The sequence below is a fragment of the Solanum stenotomum genome, chromosome 3 (assembly GCF_019186545.1).
Source record: "Solanum stenotomum isolate F172 chromosome 3, ASM1918654v1, whole genome shotgun sequence".
NCBI lineage: Eukaryota > Viridiplantae > Streptophyta > Magnoliopsida > Solanales > Solanaceae > Solanum > Solanum stenotomum.
In genome coordinates, this window is record NC_064284.1 from 61800080 (window position 1) to 61815832 (window position 15753).

The 15753-nt window shown below is 33.9% G+C and overlaps 1 protein-coding gene and 2 pseudogenes across 1 annotated transcript; 2 read left to right on the top strand and 1 right to left on the bottom strand.

The window, feature by feature from the left end:
- Positions 1-2790: 2790 nt before the first annotated feature.
- LOC125860253 (protein HYPER-SENSITIVITY-RELATED 4-like) lies at positions 2791-3679 on the top strand. The gene has a single exon (XM_049540182.1). It carries the CDS (start codon positions 3073-3075, stop codon positions 3670-3672), a length of 600 nt encoding a protein of 199 aa, XP_049396139.1. The 5' UTR covers positions 2791-3072; the 3' UTR covers positions 3673-3679.
- A 4907-nt stretch (positions 3680-8586) lies between these two features.
- LOC125859142 (protein HYPER-SENSITIVITY-RELATED 4-like) lies at positions 8587-11068 on the top strand (annotated as a pseudogene).
- A 2493-nt stretch (positions 11069-13561) lies between these two features.
- LOC125860245 (protein HYPER-SENSITIVITY-RELATED 4-like) overlaps positions 13562-15753 on the bottom strand; it is a 6432-nt pseudogene continuing 4240 nt past the window's right edge.

Sequence of the window (15753 nt, forward strand, 5' to 3'; positions counted from 1 at the left end):
AATTGTAACAATTACAGGGGCATCAAATTGTTAGCCACACAATAAAGGTTTGGGAGAGTGGTAGATATGAGGGTGAGGATAAGGGTGTCCATTTCCTGGAATCAATTTTGATGCATGCTAGGGTGTTCGACTACTTAAAATATCCACCTTGTGCGGAGACTAATGGAGTATAGGGAAAAAAAAAGGAATCTTCATATGGTGTTCATTGACCTTAAAAGGGCTTATGACAAAGTCCCAAAGGATGTTCTCTGGAGGTGTTTCAAGGCTAAGGTGTCCTGATGGTATATATTACGGCGAACATGAATGATGAAGCTAAAGCTCGGGTTAGAACAATCAAAGGAGACTTGTTGAATTTCCTAGTTGAGATGGGGCTACATCAAGGATCAATTCTTAACCCTTTCTTATTTGCTTTGGTGATGGATGAGTTGACATGGTCTATTTAAGAGGAGTTTCCTTGGTATATTTTATTTGTTGATGACATATTGTTCGTTGATTAGACATGTGGCAGTGTTAATGCTAGGTTGAAGATTTGGAAACATACTTTAGAACCCAAAGGGTTCAAGTTGAGCAGGAGTAAAATGGAGTATTTGGAGTCAAAATCCAGAGGGACATGGAAGTGAAGCTTGCCACACACACTATTTCCAAGAGGGAGTTGTAAGTATCTTGGGTTCATACTCTAGAATAGTGGGGACATCGAGGATGATGTCATACATCACATTGGGGCAGTATGGATGAAATGAAGGCTTGCTGCTAAAGTATTGTGTGATAAGAAGGTATTACCTAAACTTAAAAGGTAAGTTTTGCAGAGTGGTGGTTAGATCTTCGTAGTCCACCCCCTCTTGTTTTCCACCCCCTATTTCCCCTTACCTTCTTGTAGATCGCAAAAAAAAATTGATAATCAATATATTGGTTACTATTTTATCACACGTTAGGCACATAACATTAAAGCAAATTTTGTAGCATTAGTAGACTTACGAGTTTATGGAATTAAATCTAGATTAAATTTGGATAATTCAAGAATATGATATCCAAATTAAGATCAAATTATTTAATTCCAAGATATGGATTTAAAGAAAAGTTCAATTTCACATGAGCTAGTCCATTGAGTTGGTCTTCAAATAATGAGCCCGCTCGATTAGCCCAAGGCCCATTCCACGTGTCAAATGATATGACGCACCAAGTTAAATAACAGAACAAATAAAATGATATTACGTATTCAAATGACGTGGCACTCCTAGTCATAATAAACACCAATCAAATGTAGACAAATGTTCCAACTGACATGTCTTGGCCAGTTAAATGTGACCTTATCAAATGAGCCAATCAAAATCAAGCAAGAGTGTTCATCTACACTTAAATTATCTAACTTCTACAACTATAAATAGGGGTGTTACATACCTCTCAAGGGGGACATTCAAGGAATTGGAGAGAAGGCATCTGCAATCGGAAGATCATCTGAAGAATAGGAGAGAACTACATACTCTAGGGGTGGTCTGCAAGTTCTTCATCTTTGGTGGTGAGTCGTAAATTTCTATACCTTCATATATATGATCAAACCCTAGCTCCATATTCGTGTTAAAATCAATAACAAATGATTCATCAACTCAAGAACAACCAAAGACCAATAGTTGATGGTCGTGATGATAAGAATTAGAGGATTACAACTTTCTATATAAGATTTCATTAGCATTGTAATCCCCGCACATTATTGGAATCAAATATTAAATACTTGTCGCTATTTTCTTGTGTTGATTATTCTTTTTTCAGGAACAAAAAATTAGTTGTTACACACCCACTAGCCAAAAAGCCCTTAAGTAGCACGTTCTCTTCATCAGCAAAGTTGAAAATGGCTCTAGCAAAGAGGGTTTTATCGAGAGTAGGCTCAATTGTTGCAACAGGCATGTTGGTTCAGACGATAATCCAGAACTACATTCCCAGGGAACTCCATGCATATCTCTTCTTTGGACTCAAAAACATGTTCACCAAGTTCTCAAAACAGCTAACGATGGTGATTGACGAATTTGATGGCCTGGTCAACAACAAAATTTATGAAGTTGCAGCAATCTATTTGGCCAACAAGTTGTCCCCTCACATCCATAGACTTAAAATCAATAAGACTGAGAAGGAGAAAAATTTCAACATCGCCATGGAGCGTAATGAAGAGGTAATGTTTTGTGTGTGCACACACATCTATATATATAATGGTAATTGCATGTTATGGTATTTGTTATCATAAAAGTTTAAGACCAAACTAAAAGTTGTATTGCTTGGACTCTTCAAATATATTTACCACTAAGAATACATAGACTAGAGTGGACTAATTTTATGGGTAAACAAAAATATTTGTCACTACAGATTATAAAAAATATTGTGTTAGCTATGAGCTATTTAGCAATAAAATTTCCAGCAAATTTAAGTTGATTGTCGTGTGTATGTCGGATTCTTCTAAAGCTATGCACTTTTGAAGAATCTGACACGTGTATGAACACATTTTTGAGGGTCCAAGCAACATAGAATAGAAGTAGGCAGGCAGTCAACTTAATGCTTAAAGTTAAATGTTCGTAAAAAACATCATAAAATATGTGTTATTGTGTTTAGATATGCTGATACAACTTCTAATTTAATGACAAACTAGACAAATTAGAAACAAACAAACTAAGTGTAATTATAAATAGGGTTGTGGTTTCCAGATCAGACATACAACATCTGATTTAATGATAAACAAGAAAAAATAGAAACAAACTATGTGTAATTATAAATAAGGTTATGGTCTCCATATCAGACCTATGACATTTTTCTAATAGTCCACCATTAGAAAAGTGAAAATCACTTTTCTTAAAATCAAAGTCTTGATTTGAAAAATTGTTCTATATTCATGAGTGCTCAGGTAAGTTTCCACATTTAATTTACCTTCGTAATAATTTAACATAATAGATCTTGTGAAGATGATGTTTTTTCTTTAATCTTGCGGTTCTATTCCAATAGGTGATAGATGTTTATAATGGACAGACATTCAAGTGGATTTGGCTCTATAGACAAACAGAGTCTAAACACTTCTACAACCCCAGAGACATGGATTCTGCTGAGAAATCTATAATAAGGTCCTTTGAGTTGACATTTCACAAGAAAAACAAGGACCTTGTCCTTAATTCTTACTTGCCATACATCATGGAAGAAGCAATATTGCAAAAACACAAAAACAAGACGATCAAGATTCATACTGTGGGTTACGGAAAGATGTTCTGTTTACATAACATGTGGAAGTCGGTAAATTTTTATCATCCCGCCACTTTTGAGACAATCGCGATGGAATCAGACCAGAAAGACATGATCTTGAAGGATTTGGAGAAATTCATGACGAGGAAAGAGTATTACAGGAAAGTAGGGAAGGCATGGAAAAGAGGGTATTTGTTGTTTGGTACTCCGGGGACTGGGAAATCTAGTTTGATAGCTGCAATAGCGAATTATTTGAACTTCGATATATATGATTTGGAGTTGACTGCAGTGACGAGGAATTCAGATTTAAGGAAGTTGTTGGTTGCCACAACCAATAAGTCAATTTTGGTGATTGAGGACATTGATTGTACCATTGACTTGAAAGCTAATTTGGTTAATCGAGCTATGTATGTTCGTTCAAATGATTTTCATCAGTCAGAGAGCACGGTAAATTAGTCTTTTATTTTCTTTTTCCTATCTTTACTGTTCCTACTAGGTACGAACTCAGATTAATACCAAATGATTAAATAGAAAAAGTTGGGGCTATATATGTATTTTAGTTTATGGAGTAGTATGAAATCTGTAGTCAGGGGAGTGGTCAAGTGGAAGATAATGGGTTTTGCTCATGCTATTACAGTTAAGATAACTGGTTAATTACCATAAATTGGATAGGATATGTTGGCCTTTTTTTGTGTGCAGTATTTCGACATGACAAGAGCATGAAGGGGTTCAGAACAATTGTTATAATGCGTCCTTGCCTACAGATTAGTCAGTTTTTTTTACAAATTATACTGACATGAAACTACAATAATTTCACCCTCCATTAATTTGTGATTTTCTTGAATAACTTAAGAGTCAATTATTGGGAAAATTTGGATATGGTATTAGTGTATTGTGTAATACTTTACCTTGCTGATATATTTTTTTTTATTGCAGGTTACCTTGTCAGGTTTACTGAATTTTATTGACGGGCTATGGTCGAGCAGTGGAGACGAAAGAATCATAATTTTCACAACAAATCACATAGAAAAACTCGACCCTGCACTGCTGCGACCTGGCAGAATGGACGTGCACGTTCACATGGCATATTGCACACCTTGTGGTTTCAAATTTCTTGCTGACAATTACTTAGGAATTAAGGATCATGAATTTTTCAATGAAATTGAGGAATTGATTGACATAGCCAATGTGACACCAGCAGAAGTGGCAGAGCAGTTGTTGAAGGAACATGAAATTGAAGATTCACTTAAAGGGTTGATTAATTTTCTTCACCAAAAGATGAAAGAGAAGGAAGAGGCCATGGAAATAACTCAAATGGAGTCTGTTGATGAGAAGAAAGAAAGTAATGGAAATGGGATTAAAGAAAAAGAGTAATAATCCATATCACTTAATCATGATTAGAAGATTAGTTTATTTATTTTTGTTATCGTTAATCTGATGTAAACGATCAATTATTGATAGATGGAATTTCGTATTGCTATTATTGTATTTGGTTTATGAGTGCTTCAGATAAGAATATTTCCTGCATTTTATTTAAATGTTTCTTCATGCTCTTATAAACTTTTTTCTCGCAGACTCTGTATGTGATGTTAGTTTCTAAGCTATGCAAGCATGCCCTCAAACAGCTAGTTTAGTCTGTATATAAATTATTCCCTCTGTTCTACTATTCCAAATGATTTTCCAATAAATTTTGCATTTTCCTCAATTGCCATTGCACCCTATTTCCCCTTACCTTCTTGTAGATCGGAAGAAAAATAACAATCAATTTATTGGTTACTATTTTATCACACATTAGGCACATAACACTAAAGCAAAATCTTGAAGCATTAGTAGAATTAGGAGTTTATGGAATTAAATTTAGATAGATTCAAGAAACAACCCAGGAATTAATTCACTTTTCTAATGGTGGACAATTAGAAAAAAGTCATATGTCTGATCTGGAGACCATAACCCTATTTATAATTACACATAGTTTGTTTGTTTCTAATTTGTTTGTTTATCATTAAATTAGAAGTATAGCTATACATAAAAACACATATTTTATGATGCTTCTTACGAACATATAACTTTAAGCGTTAAGTTGACCACCCGACTACTTCTATTCTATGTTGCTCGGACCCTAAAAAATGTGGTCATACATGTGTCAGATTCTTCAAAAGTGCATAGGTTTAGAAGGGACCGACATAACTCGACAATCATTACAAAAAAGCTGAAATTTGCTACGAAATTTGTTGCTAAATAGCTCATAGATAGCACAATTTTCTAATAATATGTAGTGACATATATTGTTGTTTAGCTACAAAATTTTTCCACCACTAATCCACGTATTCTTAGTAGTAAATATCTTTTAAAAGTCAAGCAACATAATTTTTAGTTTAGTCTAAAAATTTTAAGATAACAAATACCATAACATGTATCATTATATATATATATATATAGAGAGAGATGTGTGTGTAAGATATTACCTCCTCATTACGTTCCATGGCGATGTTGAAATTCTTTTCCTTCTCAGGCTTACTAATTTTAAGTCGATGGATGTTAGGTGACAACTTGTTGCCTAAATAAATTTCAGCAGCTTCATAAATTCCGTTGTTGACAAGGCTATCAAATTCGTCTATCGTCATTGTTAACAGATTTGAGAACTTAGTGAACATATTTTTTAGTCCAAAGAAGAGATATTCATGGAGTTCCAAGGGGATGTAGTCGTGGATTATCGAACAAACCAACATGGTTGTCACAACAATAGAGCCTACTGTCGATAAAACAATCTTGGCCAAGACCATTTTCGATTCTGCTGATGAAGAGGACATATTCTTTAAGGGCTTTTTGGCTAGTGGATGTTAGTGTTATGCACGAAATGTGTAAATAAAAATAGTAACCAATATATTGATGCAATTGCAATTGAGGAAAATGGTAAATTTATAGTAAAATCAAGTGAAGAAAAGAAAAACAAATAAAGTGAGAAATTGTCCAAAGTAATTAGTAAAAATTGTACCAAGACTAACAATAGTTGGTATTGACTATGACTTGGAAACTTCCCTTTATTAAGCATAGTGTACTCCATCATAGTTGGATTCCACAAAATCCAAATATTATTTCTAGTACCTTGAGCTTAGTTTGCTTGCCATTCCCATTCTGGGGCCATCTTTACAACATTGTTGCCTTTATTCTCCTTTACCTTGTGTTCCAATATTGCTATCAAACTCACCTTTTCCCCCCTAATAAACTCCTTCAAATAGATAAGAAGGAAGTCCAATGCAGGAAAGATCTAGCTGATCATCAAGAATAAATGAGGGTTCATAGGCACGACTCTATAATGTTTGAGCAGGAAAAGTCACTGAAATTGAAACTACAAAAATGGAGCATGATTGAGGAGAGCATAATAGGCTGAAATCTAGAGTCCGGTGGCTCCAATTAGAGGATTCTAATTCTGCTTATTTCTTTGCAAATATGAAGAATAGGGGAGCTCAACGGGGCAGACTTACGTTTAGCGAAGGGGTGTCAAGCGACACCGCTTTGTCGAAAATTTTACAAAAAATAATAAAATATATATATATATATATATATATATATATATATATATATATATACACACCAAGTATAAAGCTATATGTAAAACAAAATGATGTTACTTGACACGAATAAACTAATTGCATGTTGGTTCACCATCCGCTTTTGGTGTTTGAAGTCGTGGGGTTCAAACCTCAAACTAAGTTTAGTTTTGAAAATATAATATACTCATAAAAAAAATTGCGGTTAAGTAGTATTGAACCCAAGTCCTCTTCTAGCTTAAAACTAATCTAAACCAATGAGTCAAGGATGCCAGTTTCTACAAGTCACTCTTGCTTTCTACAAGTTCACTCTTGCTCTAGGCATATAACACTAGAGCAAAATCTTGAAGAATTAGTAGACTTAGGAGTTTATGGAAATAAATTCAGATTAAATTTAGATAAATTCAATAAATATCAAACCCAAATCAAGAATAAATTTTTTAATTCCAAGATATGGATTTAAAGCGCAGTCCAATTTCACGTGAGCTAGTCCATTAAGTTGGTCATCAAATAATGAGCCTGCTAGATTAGGCCAAGGCCCATGCCACGTGTCAAATAACATGACGCACCAAGTCAAATAAAGGACAAATAAAATGATGTCACGTATTCGAATGATGTGGCACTCCTAGTCATATTAAACACCAATCAAAGGCAGACAAATGTTCCAACTGACATGTCTTGGCCATTTAAATGTGATCTCATCAAATGAGCCAATCAAAATCAAGCAAGAGAGTTAATCTACTCTTAAATAGTCTACCTTCTACAACTATAAATAGGGGCGTTACATACCTCTCAAGGGACACTCAAAGAATTGGGAGAAGGCATGTGTAATCAGCAGATCATCTAAAGAAGAGGAGAGAACTACATACATCTCTCTAGAGGTGATCTGCAAGTTCTTCATCTCTGGAGGTGATATGTAAGTTTCTATACCTCCATATGTCTGATCAAAGTCTAGCTCTATATTCGTACAAAATTTTAAATAACAAAGGATTCATCAACTCAAGAACAAGCAAAATCCTTGAGTTGATGGTCGTGATCAGTGTTGTGAAAGGCGATCACCTCGTCGCCAATGGCGAGAGGCGAGGCGATCTTCAAAATCCTTTTAGCTTAGTGGCGAGGCAATCTTCAAAATGCAACACCATGATGACAAAAGGCGAGAGGCAAAAGGCGAGAAAGGCATCACCTTTTGTATTTTCTTAAAAAAGGCAACCAATTTAGGAATTTAAAAGTTAAAAGGTAATTTTAGGGTTTTCGACTAGACTCCTCTAACGACTAACCAGACTTTTCCAGCGACTCCAAAGTCTAACCAATACATATTTCTTCCTCCTCTGTTTCTTTTTCCTTCTTTAGAATCACTTCTACCTTTGTTTTGACTTTTGTTATGTGCCTTTTCTCATTCAAGTTCTATTTTAGTATGTATTATCTATTTTCAATTTTTGAATTGAAATATTTGCTAATATGTTATTGCTATTGAGATTTTGATTATTTACATATGCAATTAAATAATTTAATTTTTTGGTATTAAACGGTGTCGCCCTTTAAAAGGCGAGCGCCTCGCCTCGCCTTGTGGCAAGGCAGACCCTTGTCGCCTTTTATAGTCTTTCGCCATCCAAAAAACTAGTCATGATGATAAGAATAAAAGGATTACGTCTTTCTATTTAAGATTTCATAAAGATTGTAATCCACTTGAAATCAAATATTAATTATTTGTCGCTATTTTCTTGTCTTGATTATTACATTTTCAGGAAAAAAAAAATTAGTTGTTACACACCCACTAGCCAAAGAGCCCTTAAGAAGCATGTCCTCTTCATCAACATAATCGAAAATGACCCTCGCCAAGACACTTTTATCGAGAGTAGGCTCAGTTGTTGCAACAGTCATGTTGGTTCATATGATAATCCACAACTACATCCCCAGGGAACTGCATGCATATCTCTTCTTTGGTCTCAAAAACATGTTCACCAACTTCTCAAATCAGCTAATTTGGTGATTGACGAATTTGATGGCCTCGTAAACAACAAAATTTATGAAGCTGCAGCAATTTATTTGGCCAACAAGTTGTCCCCTCAAATCCATAGACTTAAAATCAGTAAGAATGAGAAGGAGAAAAATTTCAACATCGCCATGGAATGTAATGAGGAGGTAATTATTTGCACACACAAACACACATCTATATATATAATGATAATTGCATGTTATATTATTTGTTATAATAAAAGTTTTAGATCAAACTAAAAGTTATGTTGCTTGGACTCTTAAAAGATATTTACTACTAAGAATATATGGATTAGTGGTGGACAAATTTTGTAGCTTAACAACAATATATGTCACTACAGATTATCCAAAACTTGTGTTAGCTATGAGCTATTTAGCAACGAATAAGCAATAAAATTTGTAGCAAATTTCAGTTTTTTTGTAGTGATTGTGGAGTGAAAATATTAGATCCTTCTAATGCTATGCACTTTTGGAGAATCTGACATGTGTATAACCACATTTTTTAGGGTCCGAGCAACATAGAATGCAAGTAGTCAGGTAGTCAACTTAATGCAAAAAGTTAAATGTTCGTAAGAAAAATCATAAAGTATGTGATTTATGTGTAGATATGTTGATACAACTTCTAATTTAATGATAAACCAAACAAAATAGAGACAAACAAACTATGTGTAATTATAAATAGGGTTATGCTCTCCAGATTAGACATATGAAATTTTTTCTAACAATCTACCATTAGAAAAGTGAAAATCACTTCCCTTAAAATTCACGTCTTGATTTGAAAAATTGTTCTATATTCATGAGTGCTCAGGTAAGCTTCCACATTTAATTTGCCTTCGTAATAATTTAACATAATAGATCTTGTGAAGATGATGCTTTTTTCTAATCTTAAGGTTTTATTCCAACAGGTGATAGATGTTTATAACGGACAATCATTCAAATGGATTTGGCTCTGTAGACAAATATAATCTAAAAACTTTTACAACCCCAGAGACATGGATTCCGCTGAGAAATCAGTAATAAGATCCTTTGAGCTGACATTTTATAAGAAAAACAAGGACCTTGTCCATAATTCGTACTTGCAATACATCATGGAAGAAGCAATATTGCAAAAACACAAAAACAAGACAATCAAGATTCATACTGTGGGTTACAAAGAGATGTACAATTTACATGCCATGTGGAAGCCGGTGAATTTTGATTATCCCGCCACTTTTGAGACAATCGCGATGGAATCAGACCAGAAAGACATGATCTTGAAGGATTTGGAGAGATTCATGACGAGGAAAGAGTATTACATGAAAGTAGGGAAGGCATGGAAAAGAGGGTATTTGTTGTTTGGTCCTCCGGGGACTGGGAAATCTAGTTTGATTGCTGCAATGACGAATTATTTGAACTTCGATATATATTATTTGGAGTTAACTGCATTGACGAGGAATTCAGATTTAAGGAAGTTGTTGGTTGCCACAACCAATAAGTCATTTTGGTTATTGAGGACATTGATTGTACCATTAACTTGCAAGGTAATTTGCTTAATCGAGCTATTTATGCTAGTTCAGATGAAAGCACGGTAAATTAGTCTTATATTTTCTATTTCCTATCTTTACTGTTCCTCTTTTTGTGCAGTATTTCGACATGACAAGAGTATGAAAGGGTTCAAAACAATTGTTATAATGTGTTCTTGCCTACGGATTAGTCGATATTTTTTTACAAATTCTACTGACATGGAACTACAATAATTTCACCCTCCATTAATTTGTGATTTTCTTGAATAAATTTAGTGTCAATTATTGGGAAAATTTTGATTTGGTATTAGTGTATTGTGTTGTGTGTAATACTTTACCTTACTAATATTTTTTTTTATTATTGCAAATCACCTTGTTAGGTTTACTAAATTTTATTGACGGGCTATGGTCGAGTCATGGAGACGAAAGAATCATAATTTTTACAACTAATCACATAGAAAAACTCGACCCTGCATTGTTGCGACCTGGCAGAATGGACGTGCACATTCACATGGCATATTGCACACCGCGTGGCTTCAACTTCTTGCTGCCAATTACTTAGGGATTAAGGATCATAAATTTTTCATAGAAATTTAGGAATTGATTGACATAGCCAATGTGACACCAGCAGAAGTGGCAGAGCAGTTGTTGAAGGAACATGAAGTTGAAGATTCACTTAAAGGGTTTATTAATTTTCTTCACCAAAAGATGAAAGAGAAGGAAGAGGACAAGGCTAAGAAAGTGGAAATAACTCAAATGAAGTCTGTTGATGAGAAGACAGAAAGTAATGGAAATGGGATCTAAGATGCGGAGGAAGAATCCATATCACTTAATCATGATTAGAAGATGGTTTATATAATTTTGTATTCGTTAATCTGATGTAAACGATCAAGTAGTATGTCCCCCTTAAGAGTACTATTATATTGATTGATGAACAAACAGAATTAGCTGGAATTTCGTATTGCGATTATTGTTTTTGGTTTATGCGTAGTTCAGATGAGAAAACGATCTCTTATTTCATTTAAAACTTGAATAGGAGAAAATAATTCTACAACGATTTCCTACATTTTATTTACAGATACTTCATGCTTTCTGTAACCATGTCCATAATTACTTCTTCACACTATTAGACTTTAATATATCAAGAATAGACAAAAAAAAGAAAGATATATTTAACGTCAACATTAGTTACTTATTTCACAAATCATTTCCCAAGACCTAAGAGTATTCATCAATTAATATTGGCATTGTGGTAAAATACGCATATCAGCCATTGTTACTTAAGATGTGTGTGAAGTTAAAAGTAGAAAAGTAAAAGTGGTTAGAGGGAGCATATGTGAGTCTCTTTGGGTTTTTAGAGTCCCAAAATATTGACACTATCTTATAAATTAGTAAAGTTACTTTGTTTCATGATTTCAAAACATAGACTGAGATGATTAAACACGCTATATAATAAATTTGTCCGAAAATAGAAAAAAGCAATGAGCTGAATAAGTTAACGTACCTCATCAAATCACAATGACAATGCTAATAAACGTGCAATATCTCTTTTTTGTCGCTAATTTTTGAGATTCCTTCAAATTGAAAGAGAAAAATATGAAATTAGCAAGTTCCAATTCATCAACTACAATCTCATCTTTAACAACTTAATTATAATCAGAAAACAGAAACCATACCAATAGTTGGAGATGTTAGTTGTCACGTTCTCTAATATAAACAACAAAAATAACATACCCAGTGTAGTTCCCATATGGTGGGGTGTGGGCAGGGAAGAGTGTATTCAGACCTTGCCCCTACTTCATAGGAGTAGAGAGACGGTTTCCAAAAAACCCTAAAGCCAGGTAACACATATTAAAGAACATACGAAAGAAGTTCTCTAATATACTAATCCGTATTTTTTCTAAGAAATGATATTAACTTTACTCTTAACCGTTGTGGATGGACTGATTTGGATTTGGAAACTAATAGATTTCAAATGCTTAGATCCCGGGCCGTAAAAAGGTTGCTTTGAATAGTAGGAAATTCAATGAATCAACTATATCTCAATCCAAACACTTCGAAAATGACTTCAGATTGAAGTCTTTCACGTCAAGCACTATAACCTCAATACAGAATGATAATTATTTATTCTCATATGTCGATTATGCTTTTGCTCTTCTATTGTAGAAAGTTTCAAATTTTGATTACTAATACTCCTTTTTTTGTTGAGTTAATGGTTAAAAAAAACACCTAAACCATCACTTTTTCGTAAGTTTCACACCTCAACCATCAATGGTTCTCTTTACTTACCTAAACTATCCGTCCTTTGTATCAAAACACACATCGAAACTCGCAAGAAACTCATGAAAAGGTGATAGGTTAGGGCTAAATAGTTGAACAATGAAACTCGCAAGAGATTGAAGTTAGGGCTATCATTATTGTGCGAGAGCAGAGTCAAAGCACTATAACTCAATTTACAGATCATATGAGACCGAGTTTTAGGGAAAAATTACCTTACTCAAAATCAGTCGGCCGGAAAATTAAATTAGCTGAACGGAGCCAAATCGGACAATAATGGATGCCACCGATTCCGTGCATTTCATTAATCAATTTGCTGGTGCTACCGGTTTGATGACAAATTCGCCGCCGGTGGACAAAACTATCTGGGTTTACAGTCTGATTATTGAGTATTAAGGGTCGTTTGCTTTTATGACAAGTTATATTGGGATTAATTATGTTGGAATAAGTTATATAGAATTAGTTATGTTGAGATTATTTTTTATTGCTTGTTTGGTTTGTCAAATATACCTGACATAATTTCTAAGAATAATTTGTATTTACAAAAATAAGGACTTTTATAATTGATATTAAATTAAATATTTAAGGTATATATTGTCTCTTGAAAATATATTGATTGATAAACATATGTTCTTAAATAATATTATAAAAAATAATTGATTTATATTTTTCAATTTAGTATATTTTAATTAAATTAATCATAAAAACTAAAAGTATAATTTTTATGAACATCATGAAATGAATCTTTGACAAAATGATTAATATTATAAATATAATATCATAAAATAGCACTAGTACGTATTTTATTTATAAAATAGTGTGAATATAATAATATTCTCAAGGGGACATACAACTTAGTCGTTTAATTCAGATTAATTAATACGTACAAAATTATATAACCTATCTTCTAATCATATGATTAAGTGAAAGGGATTCTCTCAGTATAGTTCTCGTATAATATTGTACAATTTACAAGATGCGTTTTTATATTATTTATATAGATTAATTAAATGTGGCGCTACACCGCGTGAAATTGGATTAGACAAACTTTTTTTTATGTGGATTTAAGTACTTTCCCCATTTGGTAAGTCCTTTTCTTACTCTTTTTCTTTAATCTCATTTTCAACATTTTCCTCCTTCTCATCAACAGATTCCACTTGTGTTATTTCCACTTTCTTTGCCTTAACCTCTTCATTCTCTTTTATCTTTTTGTGAAGAAAATTAATCAACCCTTTAAGGGAATTCTCAACTTCATCTTCCTTCAACAATTGCTCTGCCACTTCTGCTGGTGTCACATTTGCTATGTCAATCAATTCCTCAATTTCTTTGAACAATTTATGATCTTTAATCCCTAAGTAATTGGTAGCAAGAAGTTTGAAGCCACAAGGTGTGCAATATGCCATGTGAATGTGCATGTCCATTCTACCAGGTCGCAACAATGCAGGGTCGAGTTTCTCTATGTGATTTGTTGTGAAAATTATGATTCTTTCGTCTCCACAACTCGACCATAATCCATCAATAAAATTAAGTAAACCTGATAATGTCACCTACAAAACAAAATGGCATAGTCACGGAAAGTATAACGATACACTAATACCAAATCCAAATGTCCCATAAATTAAAAGGCATAATACATATATTGACCCCTAAACTTGGCTTCAAAGTTTAACTTTGACCTCCAACTTTCATAATGCACAAATAGGCACTTTAACTATCCTACCTTTAAATAAATAAACACACGATTTTCGGAGCCAAAGAGCGTGAAATGCAAACGCTCCCACGTGTATTAGTGAGCCACTCAATGGCTGCCAACTAATTAAATATTTTACACGTCATTTTAGAACTAAAAAAAATCAAAATTAATTTTATACAAGAATCAAAATTAATTCCTCCTAATGGTTTTGCTAGCTTGGAGCTCATTGGGTATGTTTTCATGGGGTTTGGGGGGTCATTTGGTTGCTGTTTTGTGTCTGGTTCGAGCTACTGGTTGCAACAGTGTTGTTTCGTGATGATTCTCGCCGGAGATGGCGGATCTGATGGGTTTGGGGTTGGGTATTTGGTGGGTTTAGCGAGCTCGAAGCTAGTTTGCTTCATGGGTTGTGCTCCGGTGTGAGGAAGAAGGAGAACGGTTGGGTTGGAGGTCATTTGGTGATGGCGTTTTGCCTGAAAAAGAAGAAAATGAACGGGGGTTTTGGGTTGCCGGAGATTGGCCGGAATTCAGGGGTAGAGTTGTCATTTCTGCATTTTTTTACTATTGTTTTTGTTGCAAAATTATTTCAGAGCAGCCCATAAATATGGGAAGACATGAGAATCAATGAACTTCTCCTTCTTTTCTTTAGTTAAAGTGTATTTGTGCTTTAAGTTGTCAAATACTTAATGGAAAAAAAGGGTGTTTTGTGTATTGTGATTGTCATAGTGAATAGCAAATTACAATTATGAATTTTTGGAGGCCAAAAAATGAACATACAGTGCTAAAAATTATTAAGTAAAATGGTGCACTTAAAGTGTTTGATAAATTGTTTGAATGAAGTTTTTAGAGATTTTTGTCAAATTTGAGTAGCAATCTGATACCTAATCAAAATGTAAGGAATCCCTTAAGTGTGGATCGGATTCATTGAACGAGAACCTTCGAACTTAAATTGCATTCGACTTTTACAAGTGTATACTCACCATCTTGCCAAAAAAAAACTTCATTATAATTTTTTTTCGCAATAACAAAAAAATTTATTAAATGTCACTTGCATTTTGCAGTGAACAACAAATAATGCAAAAAAGATGTAACATCCGACAATTTGAAGTGGCTTTGAAGAAGCTTGAAATTTGGAAATAGTCATTTTTGGAAAAAATTTAAAATCTGGAAATTTGGCAGTCCAGAATCTGGAAAAATTTGGCTAAGTTCAAAAATCTGGAAATTTGGCTAAGTGTGGAAATCAGTGAGTTTTTGGCCAACTTTGAGCAGTCGTAACTCGTAGCTCAGGATGAGTTAGGAGTAGTTCCAGTTATGGTTTCGAAGCTTGTGGAACGATCTTTCCAACGCCATCGAGTTTGCTCGATTCCGAGTTCGTATGAGCGAGTTATGATCTTTGAAAGTTGGGCAGTTGGCAGGGAGTCCGTTCCGGAAATTTAAGGGCATTTTGGTCTTTTCACAAATCAATTGTTTTGGTTATATTAAAGTGTTAGACTGATTTTATATCAGTTTGTCTCATTTTTTT